The 27,833-nt window shown below is 38.6% G+C and overlaps 1 protein-coding gene across 19 annotated transcripts; it reads left to right on the top strand.

The window, feature by feature from the left end:
* On the top strand, positions 1-26,925 carry MARCHF7 (membrane associated ring-CH-type finger 7). 19 transcript variants are annotated; one of them, XM_086750458.1, is made up of 13 exons: positions 1-126; positions 5,912-6,114; positions 10,166-10,324; positions 12,486-12,657; positions 14,290-14,457; positions 17,921-19,037; positions 19,292-19,461; positions 20,704-20,813; positions 20,962-21,012; positions 22,213-22,326; positions 24,162-24,210; positions 25,837-25,884; positions 26,012-26,147. In XM_086750458.1, exons 2-12 carry the CDS (start codon positions 5,968-5,970, stop codon positions 25,875-25,877), a joined length of 2,298 nt encoding a protein of 765 aa, XP_086606584.1. In that variant the 5' UTR covers positions 1-126; positions 5,912-5,967; the 3' UTR covers positions 25,878-25,884; positions 26,012-26,147. The 19 variants fall into 19 exon arrangements, 17 of the variants coding, with proteins under 17 accessions (XP_086606584.1, XP_086606588.1, XP_086606582.1 ...); XR_015258877.1 differs by lacking the exons at positions 24,162-24,210; positions 25,837-25,884 and adding an exon at positions 23,882-24,015 and having other exon boundaries at positions 26,012-26,146; XM_086750462.1 differs by lacking the exons at positions 24,162-24,210; positions 25,837-25,884 and having other exon boundaries at positions 17,921-18,715; positions 18,935-19,037; positions 26,012-26,925.
* Positions 26,926-27,833: the final 908 nt, after the last annotated feature.

Here is a 27,833-nt window from a genome sequence, read left to right as displayed (position 1 = left end):
TCTGCGAGCTGTCGCCATTGTGTTGCAGGGAGCTTGGTGTGGCAGCCTGCGGGCCTGGCTTGGTTTGGCCCCTCCGGTGGATCTTCAGCTCCTTAGTATCTGCGTCGTCGGGGTTGTGCCGTGAGAGTGAGTACGGACTGCTTACGGTGTCGAGGAGGGGAAGATGGCCCAGTACGGCTCAGCTCGCGCCGGTGTGCGGGGTTGGTGGCTCTGCGCCAGGGCTGGGGGGGAACCATTTTGTCTCGGGGCTGGCGATTTGCACCTCCGCCCTTCTCTTTGCGGAGCACCTCTGGCGGCAGCGCGCCTTCGCTGGCCGCGGAGCTGGGTGGCACCCTCTGTCCTTTGGTTCCTTCCCTCCCTCTGAGAAGCCTCTGCCCTGCGGGGCCGAGGCGGAGCGGTCGGCGCTGCCCTTCAGCCTCTCGCGAACTCCCGTTTGGCGCTGGCCTGGGGTGCGGGCGCAGCAGGGCTGAGGCCGTGAGCCCCTGGCAGGGCCCGAAGCGTTGCTGGCCAGACCTCTTCCTTGGAACCTGAGGAGGAGAGTACGGTGCCCTCTCTGGCTCTGCGGAGCGCCAGTTGTCTAGAGCCGGTTGGCTCCAGTCTGGGGGAGTAGCCTGGAGTCATGGCACCAGCTGCTGTGTAGGTAGATGACCGACACTTGTAAATATTTTTCTTGCTCATGGGGCTCCTGAGAGGCTGCTGAGTTTTTTGTCAGTCTTCCTTGGTTGAAGGTAGAGAAAATACTTCGAACAAAGAATTGCAGAGACTGAGAGAGTTGTCCCTGAAGTCCATCTTATTTGTTATAAAAACACAATTGTAAGTCATCTCAGGTTGCTCAGGAGAAAGTCTTATGAGCAGCTATATATCAAACCATACAAAAACGTGTAGACATAAAAGCTTGAGTCTTAGGTAGAAGTGTCACCACATAGGGAGTTCCAAGGTAGAAAACTTGAATTTAGGACCTGAGAATGAAGCGGGTACTTCTCTCTGATTGAGGGTACAAGAAAGAGTACCAGAATGCTTTAAGCTGTTACTAGAAGGCATGAAGCTAGTAAAGGCTTCCCTTACTGGTAGGCATAACTACCTCAAGTTGCCCATTATTTCTCAGCAAAGGGAGTCAGGGCAGAAGAGAGGAGGGGTGAGACATTTTTTATTTGAAATATTTGCTGTTTGTGTTATTTTTACTTTTTTTTGTGATTACACTGCTTTCCCACAAAGACATCTCAGATCTATTATCTCTTTTTATCTCTGTCCGTGACTATGTTAGGTCTAGTTGGTCTTTTATAATGTAGTTGGAGGGGTGACAGATAATGAAGGGCAGGACATTTGAGCTGTATACTCAAAATAGGCTATTCAGCTCCACCTCTTTTTACAAGTTGGTCATCTGTTTCCCAGGTCCAACTTTGAATTTAAAGCTTGATTTCAGAACTTGGCTTCTTACCAGATCTCGAGAAGCATCACACACATCCCTTACTCCAGGAGACACAAGAGTTGTTTCCAGATTTTTCCGTGAGGTTTTGATTGCTAAGTGGTGTAACATGGCATGAGCTGATGAAATATGTTGCTTTGAGAAGAGTGCTTCTCGCTCTGCTGTTCTCTTTCTCATTTCTCTGTTGCTGGATACCAGCATGTGTAGTGTCAAAATGATGGAGAAGCCAGAAGTGTATTTTGCCAGGATGGTGTGTTGAGGTTGCTCAGTGAAAGACACAACAGGTGTTGTATTTGAGTAAGGTGTTCCTTTCTTTTGTGGCAACAACAAGCTTTTAAATCAGTTCAGACTGCAACACAACTTAGTTTGGTTTTGTTTTGGTTTGCTTTTTTTTTTTCCTTAAATAAGTCATTTAAGTATTTTTTTTTTTTTTTTTCTTGTCTCACTACCTTCTGTGTAAATGGAGGTGCCTACTTTGTCATTATACAACTCATTACAGCGTGTTGATTACCACTTGGGATTTGTTGAATTCCTGTGTGGGTAAACAAAATGTTCAAGATTTTAATTAGAGTTTCTTGGTGCTCATTCAGAAAAATCCTTAAGATGCTGATACTGTGCAACGGATCCATTCTCATTCTGAAATATAATATAAAAACATGATATTTGCCTTGCAGACAAGTATTATTGTGGCTTTAATATATATGTTTTTTTTAATTATGAGACCACTGTCTCGCTCTGTCCTGTGTTCTGTGATAGCTTAGCCTTGACCACCTCATTGTATTACTGTGATCGGCCTTAGCCTAATATGTGTATTGTGTGTATTCAAGCTGACTGTGAAGATGATTGCTTCTTAGGCTTCCAAGGTACAGTGCTTAAAAGAGTTTTCTAAGAACTCTGGACAAAGAAACAAAAAAAAAACCAAACAAGACTTCTTACTGGTGTTGCTTCCCAAATTTGAGCTGCCTGGTATCTAGTTTTATCTAATATATTCAAGTCATGGCTCCATGAAAGCATGTATCTGCAACTGAAATCAATGATTTCTGCCAGTTGGATTCCAAGTAAGTTTTACGATGGATGCCCAGAAATTGAGGAGCTCTTGTGTAGTGGTTTTTAAAAACTTATTAATCTGAATGACATGCTTTGTGTCACTGAATCTTTGCTGAAAGGCAAAGATAAAATCCAGTTCCCCTGAGCAGGATTTCTTTGCTTAGAATCGTAAGGCCTTGTTTTCAGTAGCTTTCCACCTCTGCATCAAACAATGTGGCAGTAAATCACGGACTCCGTGGATGGTGTTCCAGAGACCTGTATTTTTAGTCAGTGTTAGTCTTTTATAGTCTAAGTTACACGCGAAGTGCATGTACTTAATAATCTAATTTGATTGGTAGCCATATACTGTTCACGCACCTTATGCTTCATTTGGATTGTTAATAATTTTTGGTTGTCTTTACTATTTTTGCCTTTGGTATTTCCTTATCTTGTTCTAGTTGCTGTTTTTTGTTATTGAGCAAGTGGTGTTCAAGGACATAGCTCAAATTTGTCAATATCAAACAGCTGTACTGCACTCTCTGCCTCCGCAAAACAAGGCAGAGTCCCTCTTGTTGAATGGCTGTTCTTGCACAATTCTGATTCATTTTTGTAGCATATCCTTCTTGCTTGCTGGCTGAGGCCAGGACTGCAGAAGAAATGTACGTTTGTATTAAATAAATTAATCACAATGTGTATGCATAAACTGACATACTAAATTTTGCGTTTTGTAACATGCTGCCTTTATCTTGTTTTAACACTTTTTTTGTGTATAGTTTCTGCAAGATTTTTTTACTTAGAAAATATTACGTAGATAGTATCAGCCTGACATATTCAGGATGAAATCTCAACCTGTACTAATTTATAAGATTAGGCTGATGGCTAATGATGTCCTCTTGGAGTTACCACTGGAGGAGAAAATAAGTCTCGTGCCTTTTTATGTATGTTTGTAGAAGCACTTTGCTAATCTTGGACTCCATTTCAGCTTCTGGAGGTAGTTGGATAGTGGATAGTTCCACCCTGTCCTTCCCTATCTGAATGCCTCTATTTTATCTGTTCTGTGGATGGTGCCTAAGCAATTTTGTTAGTATTAGATGAGCTCTAATTTAGTCTTGAAATTCTTTTAACTTCTTACACTTCAGTCCTCTTCCTCCTGTTCATCTGGACATTAGTTTCTACCGGTAGGAGCTTCCGTCCCTTCTTTTAGAACCTTTACGTATTGTACATATGTCTGTCTGACCTTTGTCTTTGTTATTTAATTCATCTGGTTACACACCTATCTGAAACAAGGTGATCCAGAGGCAGAATGATCCATAATGAAAGTGATAAGGCTGGTGCTCTTTGTCAAGTACTTAATAGTACAGAATTGAATCCATTGTTCTGTGTGCCTGTCCCTTATGTTTTGTATCAGAGTAAAATGTAGATAAACAGTGCTTTGGATGTCAGATCTCGTTGGGACCTACAGCTGTCCTCTCCAGCATATGCCCTAGTCTATATAACTGTGACATTAATTTATCTTTGCCGTTTGCGACGGGAATAGTTATTTTTTCACACTCAGTGCAGCTTCAGACAAGTACTGGACTTGCAGTGTGCGTTTCGGCAAATTACTCTAAAGCTTAAATTAACCATCCTTATGGTGTCTTACCTAATGTACAAGTTTGAAGAAGTATGATTGTTACATTTTATTGCACAAACGATCCACTTGAAGTGCTGTAGCTTAGATTAAAAGAAATTCAGCAAGGGCAAGTCTAAACAACAACTGACAGGGTTCTTCTGTGCTTTGGAGCAGTGCTTAGAGCATTCTTACAATACCGCTGTATTTACAACTTTGAGAATTACATACATTTACTTAGGAGTTTAAATGTCATCTGGCAAATTTAACAAATTAATTATTTCAAGTTCCTAATCTGAAGTTAGGCTCCTGAACTGGTGTTGTTTAACTGGTGATGTATCTGGCAAAAGGGAATGGGTTGCCAATATCCGAACCATAGTCTAGAAGCTGATGTGCTTCTCCATAATACAACCCAGTAGCTCTTTTGTACACAAATGTAAACATTCACTTAAACTTGGTATGCATTATATTATATATTTGTTTTTCAAATTAAAAAAAAAAAGTCCTACTTGCAAGATTAAGCATTTGGGCTACTTTATGTTGTGACCTGTGTTGTAAAGCTAGGAACTGAACATGCACCAGAACAGTGTTTAAAAAACCTTCCGTTAAGGAAATTAACCTCAGCTGTTTGGTCAACAGAGTTCTGTACAAACTAGCTTCTACCAGGTAAAATATGTAATGCAGCATGACTTTCAGCTAAGATTAAAAGTCCTGAGTATGTGAACTCAACTTGAAACCACAGCCAAACATGAGGTATGTCAGGATTGATGCAGCAGCTTTTCACAGACTGTTACTGATGAGCATGGCTGATGTGTGGAAAAAAATGTGCTTTACTGATAGTTGGGTTTTTTTGGTGGGTGTGTTTTTTTTTCCTGATATAACTTATTCCCGTTCTCAGAAGGTTAGGCCAGAATTAAAAGTAGTTAAATAAGACAGATTGTACCACTTCTGCAAATCACCTTGTACCAATGGAGTTCTTAGCCATCTATTTTAGAGTTGTTAGTTATTGTGCCACTCTTCCCACACCACACTACTGAGGATACTGCAGTTCTCTTAAATTTTTTTATTTAAGAGTTACTTTTTGTGATCTGATTCTGTCTGTACCATCCTGAGGAGGAAGAATCTGGGAATGTTAGCAAATCAGTTAGCTATCTGTCTGGACCAACGTGAAATCTAGATACCCTTTCAAGGATAGGAATGACTACAGGATCACTTCTCATGCAGAAAAGGCAGCAATGTTTCTTTTGAAACGCCTGGAAGTACTAAAAGAGCAAGTAGAAACTTGGTGACTCAAAGTTAAATTTATATATACCTGTGAGACAGCATGTGCTCTTTTGTGTACATTCGTTTTCCTGGGAGTTGTCTTGGGAGAAGTTAAATATTTATTTGAGGCAGGTAGACTGCAAATGTATTTTTTTTTCACAGGAGAATGAAGTTCCGTACTTTTGACTCTGAAGAATAAGTTTGAGTGTGGTTTCTGCAAGTGTTGAGATGCAGTTCATTAGCATAAAAATAATATATGAATTTAGGAAATCTGGGGACTCTTTCCCTGACTCCTGGCTAATTTTGTGTTAATACTAGTGCTGCAGAGTTCTTAAAGGAGTCCCATTTGTAATATAATAGCGAGAATATATTGTAATATAATAAGAAGAATAGCAAAAGGGGCTATGTTTCTAGTTTTCTAACATGGAATGGGAGGAGATGTAAAGAGGAGGCTACAAAAACTATGATAAGAACTCATTTCTCCATCTTACTGATGCACAGTCAGACCAAAGCACTGTGTAAATGCTTGTATGTGTGAGTAGGGTTTATGATACACTCAGAATGACTTGTGCGTCTTTTGCATATAGGTCCCTGCTTCTAAAAGAAAAAATAAATCAGTGTGTCCTTATACAGAATATAAAGAATGGAGTCAAAACCCTCAAGAATTCCTCGAAGGATATCTGTTCAGGCCTCCAGCTCTTCACTAGGATCTAGAACATTGACTGGAAACAGTTTAGCTGGTGCATATAGTGCGAGAGAATCTTCACGGAGATTAGAATCTGGATACCAGGTAACGTGTTTTGTCTCTTTCTTTAAAGTATAAGTTAATTTAATATGTGTTTTTCACCAAGAAAAACCTTGAAACCCAGAAAAGAAAAAAAAAAACCTAACATAAGGACAGGTCCGACATAGGGCCTTGCATTTGTGAACCAAGATTAATTCCGAAATGCAAGTCTTTAACCAGGACAATGACAGTATTCTGCAGTGTGAAATGGTAGTTCTAGGTTTGCCATCTTTACCTGCTTTTGTTTGCAGCTGTGCCTTTGAAAATCAGCTGTTTGAACTGTTTTGGCACTAGTTACTGCAGTCTTAAACCCGGGTAAATTGGGTTTTCTGTTGAGGGGAGGTGAGGATTTTTTTTTAAATTTTGATGTGTACAGAGCATTACACTTCCATGTGTGGATGGTGCAAAAAGTACAGGAATATGTTGCAGTTCTGAGAGTTGACAGTAGGCTGTACAAGTGGCTGGGGCAAGAAGAAACAAATTAAGTCCAATCAGATAGGAATGGAATGGACAGGCCTTTTCACTTTGTTAATCCATTCAGAAGCCTACCTTAAAATATTAAGAGCTGCTTCAGTTCCGAATCATTTAAAAGATTTGTCATTTAGAAAGAAAAATGTATATAGAGGAAAGAGAACTTGGAGACTTGGCTTTTTGATATAAGGTAGTTTCTGCAGCTAGGGACCGTACTTGATGATAGCTTAACTCAAGAACTTTTAGAGACAGAGCAGTCAAACTTTGAGTATTTTGTTTTGACTAGGGCTGAAATGAAGAAAAAAAAAATTCTATCAGGTGAGTTTCTTCTTCTTCCCCTTTTTTTCATATGGATCTGAATTCTATGTCATACACTTTTGAGATCAGTCTTGGTAGTAGCCTTTGCTCATCTGAGGAGGCATAACGGACAGGTTAACTGTAAACTAAGCTGATGTGGGTGATACTGTTGTTTCTAGGTGACTTACAAAATGAAAATCAAATTAGTGTAATGGTGTGAGAAAATTCCTATGCTTTATGATACAGCATTGTTAACCATTCTGTGAGAAATGAAGTGGAAGTTTGAGTTGTTTTGGTGTGTGATTTTTTTTTTTTTTTGTAATGGAGTGGTATGATCAAGTGTAATGTATAAAATTGTTTTGAATGTTTTCCTGATCAGAATTTTCTGTTACTGAAAATAGACACCAAAGATAGAATATCTTGTGTGATGCTTTGATTGTTAAGTTCTGACAAGGGATGCTAACTGAGATTTTTTTATTTATTTTTTTTTTTCCCTTTAGTTTCAGATATAACAATTAGGTTGAGCTTTTCTGACATCATAGAATAGTTTAGGTTGGGAGGGACCTTTAAAGATGGTCTAGTCCAACCTGCTTGCAGGGAGCAGGGACATCTCCAACCAGATCAGGTTGCTCAGAGCCTCATCCAGCCTGGCCTTGAACGTTTCCAGGGATGGGGCATCCACCGCCTCTCTGGGCAACCTGGGCCGGTGTCGCACCACCCCCATTGTAAAAAAACTTTTTCCTGATGTCTAAGCTGAATCTACCTCTCTCTGTTTTAAAGTAATTCATTTAAAATATAATTCTGACATTCATTCTCTTAAAGCTACTTTTATGATGCCCAATATGTTGCTTTTGTTTTTTCTGGTTTGGCCTTGGGACATCTTTCAAAGAAATGAGCACAGTGCTGAGATGCCACAGCTACCAAAAGCTGTGTGTCATTAGAATGGTAGATGGTGTAGTTCTATGAACTGGCTTTCAGGGCTGTGCTAGCGTGAGTGTGGTGTTCTTGGATTAAGGTCTTTAGTGTGGTGATCCAGACACTTAAAATAAGCTGGAATTCTCAGATCTTCATAATTTTAACAGCTGGAGAAAAAGGAAATTTAAGTATTTCAGGATCAGTTAAGTCTGCAGGTATGGCTCATATTAAGAACGTTTTAAGAGACCTTTACGTTTGCCTTAAAGTTGCGTAGTCTTGTGCCCGTGGACAGGTTATCCATATAGGAAATAATTTAGAAAGCTGATGAATCCTACTGAGACTTTGAAATATGAGAAAACTTACCAGCTGATACTTTATTTTCAGATTTAATTTTGCTTGTGAGAACATTGAAAGTGACTTTCATCACCTTTTAAAATCGTAATACTAAACTTTTAAGAAATAGTGACAGAAAACTACTGTAGTTGTAGTATTAATAGTTCATAGAAAGAAGAAGGACAAATAATAACTTACAGACTCTGCTTAGTTGTAATAAAATGGTTGGATTTCTGTTACTTCTATTAAATTTACTGATTTCAGTGATTATTCTGTGGAGCAAATTAAACTGCAATGTCTTTCTTAAATTATCATCTATTAAACAAGATTCAGTGAAACTAGTAGTGTAGAACCTCATCCCTCATTTCTTAAAGATAGACAGATTTGTATGTTAAATGGTTCCCAGTTTCATTACTAGAAATTTGCCTGTGTAGCCAAGGTAAAGGTTAGAGCTCCTGAATATCTTGGAAGAGAAAACACAAAAAGAACAGCTACAGTCATTGCCCTGCAGACATCAGACTTCAAATAGTTTGAGCACTTTGTTCTGAGGTAATGCAGCAAACAATAATTATTTGCAGGACTTGCCAAACAGTCTTAGTTTGTTATGCATATCAAGCTATAGATTGAATATCTTTGCACTGTGTCTGAAATGGGCTACTAAAGCTATTTACCTTATTTCTTAAGCCCAAAGTGGTTTTGTACCCAGTGGTGTTTACTGCTTTATGGTGGTCTTCAGTGTTAGTGATTTATAAGAAACTTAGATACACAAAAGCTTCAATTTTGTAGTGAAAAATGGAAGTGTATTTTTGCTGCTTGCATAAAGTGTAATTGGAATTAATAATGACTAGTTTGCAAGCCTTCCCTACCAATAGCACAATGACAGATTATTAGAATAGACTGCAGAGAAATAAAAAACTTAAAGCAATGGTAGAAGGGAAGTGTTTAAGAGTCGGAGAAGATACTCTGTGATTTGCAGTATAGTAGGGGTTTGGGTTTTTTTAAGGAATAACAACTTGGTGACAGTTTACATTTGTTGTCCCATCTGTTTCACTAAAAATAACTATCTGTTAGTAGGCCCAAAACACGATTTTTCTTCTCTTCCCCCTCTGCCTGCCCCCATTCTTTTTTGTATTAAAACTGATGACTAGGACAAGATAGATGGCTTGCTTTGGTGGCCAAAAAGCCACTTTTATCGTGGCACTTTTGCTGTCATGGGGACTTTTTTCCTACATCTGTGGGGTTTTTTTTACTTAACACTTGAACTTGAGGTCCTTAATTCTACCCTGTTGCTGGACTATCTAAGTTAGGGTAACGCCTCAAAAGCCTTACACTTCAGCTTTTTATTGTCCACAGGCAAATGAGAGGGCAGGTAAAGGAGCTGATAATTTTTAGAAAGTAAATTTTAAAAATCTTTCCTTTTACCAATAGTTTTCTCTTAAGTCTGTTTCATTTCTTCTAGGGTATCCCTTGAGGTTTCTCACTAAAGGTTTCCAGTTGGAGCGAGTCCAGAGGAGGGCCACAATGATGATGAGAGGGCTGGAGCACCTCTCCTGTGAGGATAGGCTGAGGGAGTTGGGGCTGTTCTGCCTGGAGAAGAGAAGGCTCCCAGGAGACATTATTGTGGCCTTCCAGTGCCTAAAGGAGGCTACAGGAAAGATAGGGAAAGACACTTTAGTGAGGCCTGTTACGATAGGACGAGGGGTAATGGTTTTAAACTGAAGAGGGCAGACTTAGATTAGACGTAAAGAAGAAACTTTACAGTGAGGGTGGTGGAACACTGGAACAGATTGCCCGGAGAGGTGGTGGATGCCCCATGCCTGGCAACATTCAAGGCCAGGCTGGATGAGGCTCTGAGCAACCTGATCTGGTTGGAGCTGTCCCTGCTCCTTGCTGGTGAGTTGGACTGGATGGCCTTTAAAGGTCCCTTCCAACTCAAACTATTTTATGATTTGTTAGTACCTGCACTTCCCTGTATATTCAGATCAGATAGTGAGTTAATTTTGAATTACAAGATGTGTATGATAAGCATGTTGTTCTTCAGGAATCCAGTGTATTGAATAGTTCCAGTAGAGACTGGGGAATTGGAGAAAGAAACACCCATGAAACTCCATGGAAGCTTACAACATCCTCTCCAACTCGCTACTCAGGGACACTTGATCATCCACATTCTGGAAGATTTTTGGGAAGCAGAAGCAGATTGGTGAGAATTCTTGATGTGTAATACTTAAAAAATCAGGGGTTTACCTTAGCCCTTCCAATCTGAAAACCTGGTAGCAGGGGCTCATAGTAATGTTTATTGATAAGTACATCTTGTTCAGAGGATAAAATAATAAAATATATTCATTTTACTAATAGTTAAGAAATAAGCTTGAAGTGAGAGTGGCTCTGCAAGTACCTGTTTAAAAAGTAAAAAGGAGGAAGTGATTAGAATCTCATACATGTTATAGTCATATGAATGGCAAAACTAATATTGTTTATACTCAGCTTGTTCCATCAGGTATTTCTAGGAGATTTGTTGTTTGGATGGTACCAGGTTTGTGGGTTAACACAAAGCTCATGGTTTTGGAGACCTGCTTTAGAAAACTTAGTTGTGGAGGAGCAGTTCATAGTCTGACTGTGCTTGCTTACATGCTGCTTTCAGCATACTGTGAACGAAAATGGAGACTGAACTATCACCTGACTGAGATCTGAGGCTTGAGCCTTAACAGCTTGTCTTCACTGGGCTTCAGAATGTGCCTTCCTAACTCCAAAAAGAAAGTAGTTTGCTTCTTTGACATGCTTACACATTGTAGAGTGACAATGAAACACTTTCAATTGCAGTAGAAATATTAAGATGGGGAAAGCAGAAAACTGAAGCTGCTTGGTGGGCAGATAGCGGACAAGCAAAAATTCTGCTCACTCTCAAACCAAAAGATGTTTGGGTACTTGAGAGAGCTTGCACTTAAATAGGTGTTTGGTTTTTTTTACTGTGACTTAAAGGTGAAGACACTTTGAGATAAGGGGCGGGGATGGAGGAACTACTGTGAAAATGCTGGCTTCATTTCAAGTGAAATCATGGCAGATGTCTCTACATGTAGATAGGCAGAGTGTCTCCTCTAACTACATATAGGTAGATATCTCTACATATAGTTGAAATGCAAATAGTCTATGGTTGTAAGCGGCCTACATAACTAGTTAAGTTGATGCTGTAGAGTTTTCAAAATGATACATTTTTGTCCCATTAAGGTTAATTATTGTCTTAAATTACATTCTAATGGAAGTGAGCATTGCAAAAGACACTCTGAAACTTCCACTTGTCAAATAGCAAATGATTAAAAGACAAGCTAGATGTTAAACAGATGATTCATGAGGGAAATTAAGCTGGCTTAGTACTTGGTTTGTGATCTTAGTTTCTATGTCTCCTCATCTGCCTTTTACGATGGGATATGAGAAATACTTGGATACTTCCTAGTTTTAAAGAGTAAAAAGTAGTTGCATAAGCTTAGTAAAAAACATAACCAAGTAAAAAAAAAAACACAAAAAAACCAGAAAAACAAACCTATAACACCTACTCTAATTTGATCTTTAAAGGATCTTGGTTGTAGATACCTTCTGGGATGACAGAAGTTGGCTTAATTGAGCTTTTTGATTGAGTGCAAGTTTTTAATATTAAAAAAAAAAAAACAAATAACATTTTAGAAAATGAATGCCTTGGCTGCAAGTAACCAGACTTAACAGCTTTATAGGCTATTCTTTTTTTTTTTTCCCCCTTTCTTTTATTTTTCCTTGTACTAGTTCCTGGAAACTGTTTTATTTCAGTACTGTACACTGCAAAAAATGTTTTCTACTTATTCTTTACTGTAAACTGTTTCCGTTGCACTTCAGCTTAATGTCATCAAAACGTGTCTGGTCTAAACAGCTTCCTAGAAGCTAAAGCTGACTCCTAGCTAAGTGTATTTTAGATTGGTAAAAAATAAGCTGGATTAGTTAGACTATTAAAATAATGAACATGATCAGTTTGGCCATTTCTGGACAGCAAAATTATGTTTCCCTGGAGATCTGTAAAGCTATATTTGATCATGTTTATAACATCTTACAAGTCAGGAATATCTTTTTCCCCTGTAAACCACATCTATCTATAAAGGAAAAATAACGCTAATTGTAATAGAAACCAGCTTTTGTTGGTAGGACTGTCTTGAGTAAACCTGGGAATACCGATCAAGAGCACAAGCATAAATCCTTCATTATTTTTAAATTAAAAAGCTTTGCATCTGAAAGTTGTTTTTTATTATTTTTGTGAGTCTTATGTTATTTACACTTTTGTTCAGTGTAATTATATCTGAAATACTGTCTGTAATTTTTCTTTTTCGATGTTATTTCAGTCTACATCTTCTTCCTCTTATTTTACATCTGAGTGTTATGGTGAGTCTGAGAGAACTCAGGGAGCGTATTCAAGACTGCATAGCCAGCAGCAAGATAGTGATTCAAAGAGACCTAAGCTATCTTGCACATCTACCTCTTCTGTGAGAAGTAATGGCTTGACTGCCTTTTCAGGTGAGAGATTGATTACTAGAGCGGAGTTACATTAAAATTGAGTGGTAAGATCAGGTTTTATAAAATTTTAAAAGGCTTGCTTTGAAATATTATGCTTTTATATTCTTAAATATTAAAACCTACACCTAACAGAACAGTACATTCACACTGATAGCAATATCTAAAGTACTGAGAATGCCATTAACATGGTCTTTTGAAAACCCAATTGCACTCATGTCATTTCAGAATTACTACCCTGTGCCTGTTTCATTTGCAGTAAAGCTGAACTTCAAATGGCTCAAATATGTCTTGATCGGTGAAGATTTCAAGGAAAGAATGAGTGTAGCTGTTGTTATTTCATGATTCAAATGGTGTTGGTAAACCTATGTGTGCCAGAGACAGCAGAAAGGAAGTCTTTACCTTACTTAGTTCTGTGTTCCAAGCAGCACAGTGTCATGGCTAGTTGGAGCACTGTTGTTAAGGGTCAGGGAAGAAAAAGTTCTTTTCTAGCAGGGCCTAAACTCATTCTATAGGCCAGGTGAAAATAAACATGCTACACTAGGAGCTCTTTCAGGAAAACCTGAGATATTAATTAAAGCTGTAAATAAGTACGTGATACCCGGATAGATGTAAGTGAAGCAATAAGCTAACAAAAGTCTAAGGGTCAGGAAATAAGAGTAAAAATCTTAGATTGATCCATACTCACAAGGGTAATTTGAATGGATCTAATGTTCTGTTTCAAAACGTTCTAGAAATATTTTCAGTGTTCTTTTTGTATCCCCTCATGGAACTACACAGCTATGCAAATAAAAGTTGTTAAATTCTTGCTCAAACCCAGTGTTGCTGATGCTTTCTTACTTTTAGTTAATAAAATTACCACCATTAACATTTCTTGTGGTGCAGGACTTCCTGTCTTTCCAATTCTAGATTGGTTGGCCATCAGACTGGTGACCAACAAATGCTTAAATTTAGATTTATAAGTTAGCAGTAAAACAAAGGTGGTTTTTTTTTTTTTCAGAGCCATTGAAGAATGCGTTTTTGGAACAAGAGTTTTGTTCACAACTGAAGTGTGTACAGTTCCCTATTTAGTTGTTGGAGCTGTTATCAAAAAACAAGATCCCTTTTTAAGCTGAAGTGTTTTACTCTGCAATATGAACAAGAACAGTATTAGTCATTGTTCTTAAAGTTGTGTTTACGCTGCATTTAAGCTTCAGCTGTCTTTCTGGAAAATCAATTTTAGGAGCATTTAAGAAGCATTGTTAGAGTGACAGCATTTAGTAGGTCTCAAGCTGCTATTTTGAGTTATTGTGAAGTCTAGTTAATAACTAGCTACCATTAGAAAGCAAGATGCTATTTCTGTTCTTCGTCCTGTCCTGTATGAGTGTTAGTGGGTCTGACTCTTCACAAAAGTATTACTACTTTTTTCCAGTTTATCTTTCAGAAATAACTCACTGCAAGATTAAATAAGTGCCAGCATCAGCAGCATGCTGCTTACTCTTGTCTTTTTCTTGGCAGCTGGCCGCTTGATCAGCTTAGTGGTGTTGTTAAACTTGCCCTTAATGTGGTATAACCAGAATGCGTGCATACGTACTGGCTTTAATGAGTTTTTAAATTATTACAAAACCAGGGGATTTATTTACTTTTTCTTTCTAGATTCCTCTTGGAGGTACAGTAGGATTCCTAGATCTTCATCAGTGATGCTTGGCTCCCTTGGAACTGAGCTGGTGAGAGAGCGAAGAGAGTTAGAAAGAAGAACAGATCTGTCCGTTAGTAACCTGGTGGATCACGGCTACAGAAACAGTGACTTTTCGTCTTCAACATGTATGTATTGTACAATTGAAAGCTTGTAAACCCATAGGCTGCATACCTGGTAATTTCTTCACATGTTCTTTTAATATTTTCTTGAAAACACAAAGCCAAAAGATCTATGTAATTTTAAGGTGTCCTTTTAAATAAAGTTGGTTGGCCACTTGCCATGTGTTGGCTCATCAAAGGATATATAAGTGGTCTAGCTTGTAGATGCATTCAGTCATAAGAAAATGGTATATGTGTTTGCAACTTTAACTATGTGAATAGTCAGTAAGCCCCTTCGTGTTTGTCTTAAGATCTCTTTGTATTTAGGTGTGGGAAAAGAAGTCCTGGTAATTTGACTCAGGAAGGGGTTTTCATGAAGGTACCTGTTATATTATCTCTTTCCATTGGAGTTCTTGAGTAATTATTAGGGAAAACTGCTAGACCACTGAAAATAAAAATGAATGAACATGTGCTTTAAATGAGGCAAGAGGTTTGTTACCATGCGAACTGCTAGGACTAGTACAGACTTCTGCACTGTCATTTTCACTTTCTGTGTACAGTGTTGTGGTCTTCTAGAGCTGTCTCAGGGGAAGCTTGTCAACAGTCTTAATCTGCCGCCTTTTGCAGGTGTATTAGTGGTATTTTGTAAAGCAAGATTGTAACAAAAAAAAGAAGCATTTTTACAAGTATAGAAGATAAGCAGAAAAGATAAAAACTAGTTCCAGGTTTCATCTTGCAGTCTTGCCTTACCATAAGAGTATGTTTAATAAGTGGACAGCTGGAGTTTACCTGGTAGAGCTTAATGGGAGAAATGGATGGATGGACAGCCTTGCTTTGGACTGTCCATGCTGCATTTCTAGTCATAGTGCCACTGTTAAGGGCTGTAAAAATAACTCCCAACTGTGTTCCCTGCTGTGTAATCAAAACCATGTGGCAGATGCTTGGCATCTGTGCAGATGTTTATTTAGAGTCTAGCAGATGCATAAACCTCAGCTTCAACAATAAATGGTGATTGCAATGCAGAACCTGTTAAAAAAAAACAAACCAAAAAAAAACCCAAAAACAAACCACCAAAAACCCAGCAAAACTACAAACATGAAAGGTTTCAATCTAGAGTACATAGAGAAAGCTTTTGCCTACTACATTAGTCTACTGATGCTTGTTAAGTAGTTAAAATACTGCAGAAGTTTCCCTTCTTATTAGGTTAGCAGGCTTCAGCTGCTTTCTCTTTCCTCTTCTCCCTCATGCCCCCCAAATCTAGCCGTTTCAGGAAGGAAGACTAGCTGATGTTAGCCTCCTCAGCTGCTTTGTGTAATGTTAACTACAGTTCAGCTACAGTAGGATTCTTCTCAGTGTGTTGAGGTACTTACACAGTATTTACAGAAAATATAAGACCCATAGAATGGTTTGAGTAGGAAGAGTCCTTTAAAAGTCATCTAGTCTAACCACCCTGCGTTTAGCAGGGACATCTTCAACCGGATCAGGTTGCTCAGAGCCCCGTCCAACCTGACCTTGAATGTTTCCAGGGATGGGGCATCCACCACCTGTCCAGGCAGCCTGTTCCAGTGTTTCACCACCCTCGCTGTAAAAAATGTCTTCCTTATATCTAGTCTGAGTCTACTCTCTTTTAGCTTAAAACAACTACCCCTTGTTCTATTGCTACAGGTTCTGTTAAAAAGTCTGTCTCTATCTTTCTTAGAAGCCCTCTTTATATTTTGAAAGGCTGCAATAAGGTCTTTCCCAGGGCCCTCTCTTTTCCAGGCAGAGCAACCTCAGCTCTCTCAGCCTTTCCTCACAGCAAAGGTGTTCCATCTCTCTCATCATGTTTATGGCCCTCCTCTGAGGGGGCCTGCTCTAACAGGTCCATGCCTTTCTTGTACTGAAGACTCCAGAGCTGGATGCAGTGCTTCAGGTGAGGTCTCAGCAGAGTAGAGTAGAGGGGCAGAATCACCTTCATCAACCTGCAGGCCACTAGGAAGCATTGGGTGATCAAATGTACACTTGAAGAGCAGGGGAGGACAGAACAGTGTGGTGATAATTATCTAATTGACTATAGGTAATCAAGATAAATGGGACAGCAGATGAGATTAGTAATCCAGAATTGTTAAATCTGATCATGCTTAAGCCAGTTGCATAGCTGAATGTGTCAGGTAACTTGTTGCATTTTTTTGGTAAAAGCAATAGCTAGATAACCTTTTAGGCTGGAGCAGTGGAATTACAGTAGAATCATAGAATCATAGAATGGTTAGGGTTGGAAGGGACCTTCAAAGGTCATCTAGTCCAACCCCCCTGCAAGAAGCAGGGACATCCCTGACTAGATCAGGTTGCTCAGAGCCTCATCCAGCCTGGCCTTGAACAATTCCAGGGATGGGGCCTCCACCACCTTTCTGGGCAACCTGTTCCAGTGTTCTGTAACTCGCATCGTAAAAAATTTTTTCCTAACATCTAATCCAAATCTACCTCCCTGTATTTTAAAACCATTACCCCTCGTCCTGTCACAACAGGCCCTACTAAACAGCCTTTCCCCATCTTTCTTGTAGGCCCCCTTGAGGTACGGGAAGGCCGCTCTCAAGTCTCCCCGGAGCCTCCTCTTCTGCAGGCTGAACAGCCCCAACTCTCTCAGCCTGTCCTTATAAGAGAGGTGCTCCAGCCCTCTGACCATCTTCGTGGCCCTCCTCTGGACCTTCTCCAACTGGTCCATGTCCTTCTTGTGTTGGGGGCTCCAGAACTGGACACAGTACTGCAGGTGGGGTCTCACCAGGGCAGAGTAGAGGGGGAGAATCACCTCCCTCGACCTGCTGGCCACGCTCCTCTTGATGCATCCCAGGATGTGGTTGGCCTTCTGGGCCGCAAAGGCACATTGCCTGCTCATGTTGAGCTTCTCGTCCACCAGCACTCCCAAGTCCTTCTCCTCAGGGCTGCTCTCAATGTATTGTAGGGTATTTCTAGGGTGTTCTTTTGGGCCAGGTAATAATAATAATGGTAGCTTGTTGTAATAGATGGGGAATGTGCTTGGCTTTATCCGTACATTTGTTTTGGGTATTCTAGTGTCTGCTACATTGCTGAAGTTTTGGTTAACCCCTCTTGATCAGTCCACAGGCAGAATGGATCTTTAAGTTACAAGTAGTGTTGTGTACAGTTTACTGTTTTTAATTCAGATGCTGTCCTTATGTAAGTTCTGACAGATGGTCAGAATTTTTGTATTCATCTATAAGAATGCCAGTCATACCTTGATAATTTGAAGTTTTTGGGGGTGTTAGATTCCAGATGGGTTTACCAGACTGAAACCAGTTCAGGTTTCAGTTTAACTTTAGAATTCTGGTAAGTAAACTTAATATTGCTCTGGAATCTACTTGCCAAATTTTAAACAAGTTTGAATAAGGATCATGAAATCCTGAACTTCTGCGTTTACTCTTTAGAGTTCTCTATCTGGAATGTAGCAATTAGAGCACATTTTGTCATAGTATTTTCCTCTACTTTTCTGCAACAGATCTTCAAGACAGGCCTGCCTCTTCATATGCAGAGGGAGCAAGACCAAAAGAGAACTCATTAAGCACTTTGAGGCTGAATGCATCTGTGAACCGTCAGTTGCCTTCTGATCGTCAGCCATCTTTTTTGAACAGAGACTCTAACGTGAGCTTTTCAAGGTCCAGCTATTCTTCACGACAAAGGAGAAATGAATTGGAATCTCCCCAGAGGACCACACAGCCAGCATTTTCTCTTACTGCCAGTAGAGATGAAACTCCTTCCTCAAGTGGTTCTGAAAGGGTTTTATCCTCTCAGAGGTCACTGAATGAGGCTGCAGCTGACAGTGAAGGGAGGCGCACAACCAGACAGCTGCTGTCTCGTTTAGCGTCTAGTATGTCATCCACATTTTTCTCTCGAAGGTCTAGCCAAGATTCATTGCATACAAGATCATTAGGCTCTGAAGAGTCAACGGTGGTCCCAAGAGTTCAAGCTTCTGCTCTGTTGAGCAGTAATGGAGCTGCAACGCTGGAAGTTCCAGGACTTCAGACATCTGAAGCTTCTCAGGGATTTAGTTTTCTTAGGCGAAGATGGGGTTTATCAGGAGTTTCACAAAGTCATAACTCTGATTCAGATGGGGAAGGTTACAGACCAGATTCTGAAAGTAGGAGCACAGGATCCTGGTTATCGTCATCTTTGAGGAACAGGTGTACACCTCTCTTTTCTAGAAGAAGAAGAGAAGGAAGAGATGAATCTGCAAGGATCTCTACCTCTGAGACAACTGCTAGATCACAACATGTCTTCAGAAGAAGAGAGTCAGGTGAGGAGACCTCTCTTGAAGCATCAGATAGCCTTCATCGGGCTTCTGTTAGCAGACCACCAACACCTGCAGTATCTGGTATTGCTACAGCTACTGCCTCCCCACCAGATTCAGCCCACAGTAGGAGAGGTTCTGGAATTCTGCCTGGTTCTCTCTTTCGCTTTGCAGTGCCTCCAACATTAGGAAGCAGTCTGTCTGACAATCTTATGATAACTGTAGATATTATTCCCTCTGGCTGGAATCAAACTGATGGACAAGAAAGTGGCAAGTCTAAAATACCACCATCAAGAGATCCAGAAAGACTCCAGAAAATTAAAGAGAGGTAAATTAGTGTGATCTTCTGAGATAATAAAATGCACTTGACTTAATGTGAGAGGCTTTTCTGTAACTGTCGTATTAAAAGGAAACTTTCCTTCAGAGAGGGTGGCAACTCTGTTCTCTTGTCATCTATGTTCTCACTTTTGTCTTTAGAGAACCTTGGTTTAATCCTCGTAGGTTTGAGAACAGTTTGATGAATGGAATTAAAGTCTTACATGAAACGTGTCACAGTGTTTGTTGATATTCCTTCCTTTTCAGCCTGCTTTTAGAAGATTCGGAAGATGAAGAGGGTGACTTATGCAGAATCTGTCAGATGTCCTCTGCAAGTTCGGACAACCTTCTAATAGAGCCATGCAAATGCACTGGCAGTCTGCAGTATGTTCACCAGGAGTGCATGAAAAAATGGCTGCAGTCCAAGATTAATTCAGGTAAAGCAGACTCTGGACCAGGATAGACTTCCAAGTTAGACACTGGGAGGTTTATCAAGAGGATTACTCTTACTAATATTCAGGTATTTACTTGAAAAGCAAGTAGTTGGAGGCAAATAACAGTGTGGCACTTCCAGGCTTATTTTGTGTCTGTGCAGCTTCTCATGTGAATAGTTACAAGAACTCTTTGCCACTCAGAGAATTACATTTTTGGGATTGTTTACTAAGATACTAGACAAAATGTGACATTGCGGAAGTGTAGCTTTAGAGCTACTCTACCACTTAGATAGTTTGTTCCACTCCCTTAGGGTGAGTTTGTTCCCCACTTTTCCTTGTACTTGTGGTTGTACTTTTTAAGACTTATAGCCAGCCTGGCTGTAGCAGAATGATGGGAATTTGAAAATCCAAAAATGTTTTTCTATTGTAACTATACTTAAATACTTTTTTTTTAAATACTAACTCCTGTTCGCAGTGGTTAAAAGTGCTTGTTTAAAAATTACTTCAAAGTGCATATAGAATTTTTTTGAGAAACACTTCAGAAATTGCACACTATACTAATGTTTTACTTATAAACTGCTCAGTCCATTTATTACAAAGTTATCTGTAGTATTTTTAAGACTTAAGAATGGGTGGCTTGGTAGAAGACATTAAGATCATGGAATATTTCTTGCCAAAGGAGCGTGCTTGCATCTGTTTACTCTTTTACTCAGTATCAGAGGACCCACATCAGAGTGGGGATGTATTAGAAGCCTCGGCCCGTAGGAGAAATTAATTTGAAGTGTTTAACTATATAAGAGACAAATCCATGATAAACTTGCTTTGTTGCTTATGGAGCAGCTTGTTGTTAAACCAAATACCTTAAGACAAAATGTTGCTCTGGCAATAACTTTAAGCTATTCCAGTATATTTATTATTACTTTTGGGTATATTTGGATTACACTGTAGAATTCAAACAGCCCAAGCAGTGATTTTACGCCAGACTTCCAGGAAGAGGCATAGAGTGTCTGGAATGAACATGAGGAAAATATGTCGAGCTAGATAGAGAATAAACATTCTATAGCATTTTAAATTCTGACAGTAGCAGATGGTCACTACATTCTTAATAAAGGCTTTCTTTTCTTCTAACCTTGCTCTGCAAAGTAAATCCAAGAAAGTTACGGTTTGTAACGCTTGTATAATTGTGTCCTAAGTTATAGATTGTTGCAACTTGACACTGACTTTCCCCCTGGCCCTCCCCACCAGGTTCTTCTTTGGAAGCAGTAACAACTTGTGAACTGTGCAAGGAGAAGTTGCATCTGAATCTGGAAGACTTTGACATTCATGAACTCTATAGGGCACATGCAAATGAACAAGTTAGTATATTTTGCCTAATGTGGTAAGTGTTGGTTTAGTGCTAGGAAGGCACGCTTCTTTAGAGAAGGAAAATGCATCTCCTTTTCAGAAGGACTGTTATGCACATGAAGTAATATCACCATGGAACAGATTTTTTTTTCTCCTCAGTGTTCAGACAAATTCTGTCTTCCTGCTGTGCTTCCTATAGCTGAGCTTTCAGTAAGTGTAATTATCTCTTATCATTTTCTTAGTTGCAGATCTGTCATCTAGCTTTGCATTCTAGTGTTTCTGCTGCATAGGTGCAGTGGGAATACTAGTATGATTAAATTGAATTTCACATTAAGTCATGAATTGTCTTTGCTTTTAGCTGTTTTTTAACACACTTAAGCAGTCATTTTAAAGACATTAAAAACTTCTTTTGTTTCATTGGAGTGGTAGAAACTAACCTCTTCCCTGACAGCTTCCTGCTACTCCTTCAAGTCCTTTCCTAATTAAAAATAAAGGCCCATTAGTATTACTCTCGTTATATAAAATAGGTTATCTTGGAACTACTAGATCATGTAGTATTTAAAAATGAATGAATAACAAAAAAACTAGCGTTATTTTAATGAACTTTATTCAGGGGGGTTTCCTTATTCTCTGGATTATATTCTGTGAATGTAGAAAGACTAATAAAATTTACCTGCCTCAGAAGTTGAAAGAAAATACAAAGTGATACCAGTTTTGGGGCCAAATATCAATCTCCTATTTTCTTATTGTTTAGGGTATGCTCTTACCCTAGTACTCTAGTTCCTGTCACTTGTGCCACACTCTGGACAGTCTTTCTCAAAAGTGCCATCATCTTACATTTTAGCATTACTGATTGTTGGTTACTGTCACTGTACGTTGATAGAAATAAGAGCTTTGGAACTTCTTCCTAAAGAATTGGCTCTAAGTGATCAGTTCAGCAGTAGCATTTTGAAAGTTTTTCTTTATTTTAGCAGGGAAAATAGTTTCTCAAAATATTTGTAATATCATAAAGTTCTTATATTATTTCCCTTTATTTTGGCTTTCTGTAAAGCGTTCAGACCACTGAAATGAAGCCAGCGAAGTCTCTTTTTATTTTCCCCAGTGGTATAATACTCTAATTCTCAGATTCCTTCCTGTGACCTAATCGTGCTGACTGAGATTTTATTTCTAGAACTCTTTCTATTTATGTTCAAGGATAACATGTTGGATCTGGGGTGGTTGGGAAGAACCCCAAGTTCATAGCTTTTCATTAATTACAATTTTGTAGTATTACATTTCCCTAATTTTCTTAGAACAACTAGAGATCAAGTATGTAATGTTTCCGGTAAAATTTAATTCTTGTTTACTTCTTGATTTATATATGCAGACATATCTTTGCAATTCTGAATCTTTCTTTTGATCTCCTTTAAGGCAGACTATGAATTTATCAGCTCTGGTCTCTACCTTGTAGTGTTGTTACACTTATGCGAGCAGCGCTTTTCTGATATGCTAGGAACTGCAAGTGAGGCCAGCACACGCGTCAGAGTAAGTATGCAGTGGTTTCATGGCAGGAATTGCTCATACAGGGAACTTGGAACTAGATTGTTAACCTGAGCAACCTATCAGCTACATACACAAGAAGCATGCTCATTTAACAGATTTAGGTCTAAAACGATCTGCGTTTGTCAATGGGGTAACACAGTGTTTGATCTGAAACTGAAGGTACTACATTATTGCAGTCAATGTGCTATAAAATCATTTTTGTCAAGGTTGGTGGTAATTCATTGCTTTGCATGTATGTTGTCATGATTATTGTGAATTTATGCAAAACTGGAAGGTTAACCTCCCTACGTACAAAACATGTAGTTTAAAATGTTGAACTATCTTACTTGATTAATTTTTCTCATTATGCCAGTCTGCATTGCAAATGTCTAAACTTTGCAATGCTTGCTGGCTGGATTCTTTAAATGTTACATTTTAAAACTGACTAGCTATAGTGTGATTTTTCTGGCATTAGTCAAAACTCTTATTAGTTGTATTTGACTGGACCCTTGTCACTTAAATGGCTTGGCTTAGGAATGCAGTAAATACACATTTTACCAGTAAGAGATCATAATACAAGTTATTTCTGCATGGTGACTCATTCAGAAGTCCTTTATTCTACACATCTACTTAGTTCTACAAATTTATTTGATGAATCAGTGCTCTTTGCCAACTGAGCTCCTGAGAAGCTGGTTTTTAGGTTTTAAAATTTTTTTTTAATTGCATACAAAGAATTGACAGTATTAAGCTTGTTGAACGCTTATTGGAGTGGTTGTTAGCAGGTACTGGGCCTCTGGGGTAGAGGCAGGGCTGTGCTCTTATCTCTTACTGTGGTGCTATTTTCTCTATGTATCTAATGTAGAGCTTGTATTCCATGTTCCACAAATTAAATGTCCAGTCCAGTTTTCTGTGCTACAGGCGTAGAGACATAAAAAGCATATAATAGTAGCCAGCATCCAGTATGAGTTATTAGCTTGAGTGTATTGTAGAAATAAGACGTTTTTACTGGTTTTTCATCAGAGGCGGCGTTACACAGTTGTGGGACACTGCATTTTAAACCAGTGAGAGCACCAGCGTGTGTTTGATCTGGAGCATGCAACTGAGCTAGTGGAAACTGTAGTGTTACGTTCTTGTTTCCTTTTGTTTGCTGTGTCTCAACCTCTGAACTGTCACTGAAACAGTGATGTAGACTATCACTGACAAGGAAACACTTGTCTGAGACTTTTGAAAGTTGCCTAAGGAAATTGTATTCCTAGGGATTTTGGCTTTGGGTCTTGACACCACGTACTTCTAACATTAAACTGCCACCATTGCCTAACAGTAATCCTGCTCTAAACAGTTTATTTACAGTTAAAATCTTAAGCGTATTTGTGCTTTTTTTTGTTACCATCAGTCAGAGAAGTCTATTTTACTGTACTAATAGTAAAGTACATGAAATGGATCCAACTATTGCAGTCCTTATAGGTTATATTTTTCTGCATTACAGTCTTTAGGAACCATTTTCATAAAACTGGCACTTGTTTATGTGTGCTACTTGCAAAATTGATGTGTTTTACAGACTGTAGAACATGAAGATGATGCCACCAACTGCTACCAGAAACATTTGACATGTAGTGGAAGCTGAAATAACTCTGCAATAGCAGTGTGAAGTTCAATGTGTGGGGATTTATATTAACTTTTGCATTGATATTTGTAAGTTGAGCGAATGGGTTAGGATAACCGACATCTGGGATGAAGCTGTGGGATGGAAAAAGTGAAGAAAACTTTGCTAACTTGTTGCAAATTTCTGCAGATAACTTTGCAACTTTTAAACTACTTTCTCTCTGCCTTGTTTCTAGTTTATTAACCTTGCAAGAACTCTTCAGGCACATATGGAAGATATTGAAAGTAGGTGCTTCCCCTCTTCCCCTCCCGTTAGATCAACTCAAATGAGTACAATCCTCCTTGCCAAGATTCATAATACCAAACTTAATTACTGAAAATTTGACTTTACCCAGCAGTGCTTTTTCCATTGTCAGTAGAATTATTCTGAGGGGGAGCTGTTTTTAATTCTCAATGATTGGTTTCCCAATAGCATAGAGTTACTTAGACCACAGAAGTGTTTTCTGCAGGTGATAACAAGATCCTTGCTAGATACAGTTTGTTTATTGTAATTTGAGTAGTAAGTATTTATGGAACTGGTGGTGACCTTCAGGTTGTAGCCTTTTACGTGAGTCCTAGTAGAAAATAAATATTTATAGTTGACTTTTGTTGCACTTAAATTAGCATATTTCTCTTGCCATTTCCTCTTCTCCTCTTTCTTTTTTTCTTTCCACACACACTTTTCAGTTCTGTGTATTCCTTGATCTGACCTGTCCACTTCAGGAATTAAATTTAACAGTTGCCAATTTTGGCAAGGTCTAGCCTACTCTTCATTTAATGTTCTCTTCAGTGTGCTTAAATTCAAAACTATATGCTGACTTCTGGTAAACGTATCCTGAATCTAAATATTATTTCAGGACATCATGAATAGGCAGTAGAAGGGTAGTTGATCTACTTCTCCCCCGCCCCCCACCATGTGAATGTCCATTAACATTCAAAGTTTGTATATGAATTTTCAGTGCATAGGACAAATTTGAAGTACGATAAAGAATGGGGTGTGTGTAAGTTTTAGTTCAAGGAGCAGAGGATTATTTCTGTATTCAGAGCAGACAAAGGTGGACTTGAGTTCAGAATTTATTCCTAGATTATCTGCATCCTTATTAGAGTAGAAATTAATGAGTGCCAATTTACACAGTAATTTAATCTCCGTTTGATTCAGGCTTTCTGACTTGCAGATAAAGAATACTGAGTTTTAGATTTATTATTGATGCTACTTCAGTTACATTTCTTTTCTAAGAACAGGAGAAGTGAGGAGACAGATCTTGCTTCTTGGTATGTTCAGAGATGAAACGAGCTACTTGAGTGTAAATACTTTCTTGACTGCAGAGTTTGCTTAAGAGGACAGATTAAAGTCCTGTTATGGACAAGCTGACATCTACCTATTGTAGATGCGTATACGACTTTTAAAATCATAGTTGACAACTGTGTATTTGTCTTTTAATTCACCTTGCAGCAACAAAATCCTAAGCATATGTGGGCTTTATGTTCATTTTGCATATGCGGAAAGAATGGGGGCGGAGAAAGGAGCTACTTCCAAGTAGGCCTGACTTAATTGCATTAAGCAACTTATATATATATGGAAAAAAAAAAAAAAAATCTAAGAGTCTGTTTAGCCTGCTGAACCTTTCTAGGTATTTTAGTATCCAAATAGTTAACTTTGTGCGTAATTTCTCTCCCTTGTTTTTGGTGCTGCTTTCGTGGATTGAATATATTCTCCTCTGACTACTGTTGGAATTAGCCACTGTAAAAACTATGTAAAAGTTGAATCTCTGGCGTAATTAAATTTTCTTCCTTTTTTTTTGAGGAAGAACAGCAGGAGGACACTGCATTTTGTAATACCGAGTTTTGATTTGAAAATGCTTTATTTTTCAGACATGAGATCCATTCAAAAATCAAGCTATGTAATTACATAGGGTTTGGGTGGGTCTTACAATCTGCTATTCAATATTGTAAAATTACCATTATTTCTACTACTCATCTTAAAGTGCTCTAATTTCACAGACCTTCAAAGGTCAAAGCTTCTGATTATACTGTGTTGTTCTAACAGCTTCTGAGGATGATTCTGAAGACTGATGCTGGTAGAACTCTCATACTGCAAGAGACAAATGGAATTGTTGCAGAAATGCTGAACTGGCAAGAACAACATCAACTGGCATTTGGTTTTTTCCTCTCCTTAGTAAAAAGGGCGTTGAATATTACCGTAGTTTTTGAAGCATTGTTGAATTCAAAATTAACTGCTGCACAGTGGAACTCAGTGGACGTGAGAACTACTCAGCATGCGCGAGGAGTAACTACATATAAAGCAACTTCCTTTTTTAAATGATGAGAATGATGTGCTTTGTTTTGGAAGACATCAGATCTTGAATATTTAAGGAAGCTATATCTCCCTTTGTTTCCTTCTTACTGTAGTCATATTTCTGGTTTTGCCTGTTGAGTTTTCCTCTTCTACTGGCACTAAGTGGTTATAGCAGGTTTCAGGGTGAGGGTGGGCAGGGAGGGTGGGGATGTACTGAAATAGGTTTTGTTTGGGTTTTTTTTTTGTTAAACGCCTCTGTTGCCGCATTGTATTTTAACTAATTGCTTCCAGTGTTAATGAATGAACAAGAGGTTGAGCAAGATACTGTAGAGATGGGTTTTCATTTATTTGAAGATTATTATTTAACTCAAAAAGCAATAAGAACTTGCAGTGGTCTTCTAATACTTAGTGATGGCTTTTTTTATGTACCGGTTTGGAAATTGGAGATTATATTTGATATTATGTGGCTGTTCCATTATGGAATTTTGCAGGTGTAAACTCTTGCATTTCAGCATTCCTGGCAGATATGCAAGTTCATAAAGACCTAAGGTTGTTTAGTTTAATCATACTTTTTTAGATCCCACCTTCACTGTTCAAAGCACTGGTTATGAATGTGTTTTCTAGTGTTGTCACTTCTTTATAAATAAAGACAATAGAGGTATGCATCTCTGCTGGTATTGTCCATTTTATTTAAACATGGATATCTACCAGAACTTACACTTGAAGACTTAGAAAGCTATAGCCTGTGATATATCTTTACTAATGTTTGTAAATTCTTATGCAGATATTTAAGATTCTTTCTGACCATTTTGGATTGAAATGCTTTATATGAATGGTGGTACAATAAATTGTTATACATATATTGGAATTTTATTTGCTATAAATATTTGTTAGCTTTTTAAATTAGTACAGTAACAGTGTTTCTGCAAAGAGTATGGTATGTTGAAATACCTTGAGTTTAGTTTATTGTTACAGTGTGTGAAACTAACATGTGCAGAAGAAAGGATGTGCCTTAACAGGTGAAATGAACTCGTGATTTTAAGTGTTAACTTGCTAGCATTACATGAGATGGCCTATCGTCTGTGACACTTGAAAGAAAATTGAATGCTGAGGAAATCGCACATTACTGTGCTCATTCTGGTAACCTTAGGCATTGGGTATTCAGTGCCAACACTCAGAAGTATCATTCCAGCAGTTAGTTGAAATACAAATCTCTTTCAGACGCTCATTTGCAAAGGGAAGGTCAGGGCGTACATGAAAATGTGCTGAATTCAGATTTATAATGAAAGTTAAATGTTTAATCCTTTCTGAGTTAGTTGGTGTAGCTTAAAAGAAAATCATACAGTGAAGCGGACAGTACTTCATATGCGCTCAGTACATTTAGAATTACAAGCGTAATCTCTGATAGCCTAATAAATTGATGACTTGAAGGATATTTTTTAAACTTACTTTTCTGTCCTTGTAACAAATAGCAATCCATGGAGGTGAGCAATTTAAGTAGCTGCAGTTCCATGTACAAATTCAGATCAAGTGAATTGTCACTTTGTTGTCCTGCAGCAGTCCTTTGTTGAGC

This window comes from Chlamydotis macqueenii, chromosome 6 (genome assembly GCF_036417535.1).
Source record: "Chlamydotis macqueenii isolate bChlMac1 chromosome 6, bChlMac1.mat, whole genome shotgun sequence".
Classification (NCBI taxonomy): Eukaryota; Metazoa; Chordata; class Aves; order Otidiformes; family Otididae; genus Chlamydotis; species Chlamydotis macqueenii.
This window is presented reverse-complemented; position numbering and strand designations above follow the sequence as displayed.

Bases quoted from the DNA above. Each gene is read 5' to 3' on its own strand.
- MARCHF7 (XM_086750450.1), top strand. From the start codon at position 5,968: ATGGAGTCAAAACCCTCAAGAATTCCTCGAAGGATATCTGTTCAGGCC. The intron at 14,458-17,920 runs GTATGTATTGTA...TTTCTGCAACAG, and splicing joins TGACTTTTCGTCTTCAACAT to ATCTTCAAGACAGGCCTGCC. The intron at 21,013-22,212 runs GTAAGTGTAATT...ATCTCCTTTAAG, and splicing joins TTCCTATAGCTGAGCTTTCA to GCAGACTATGAATTTATCAG.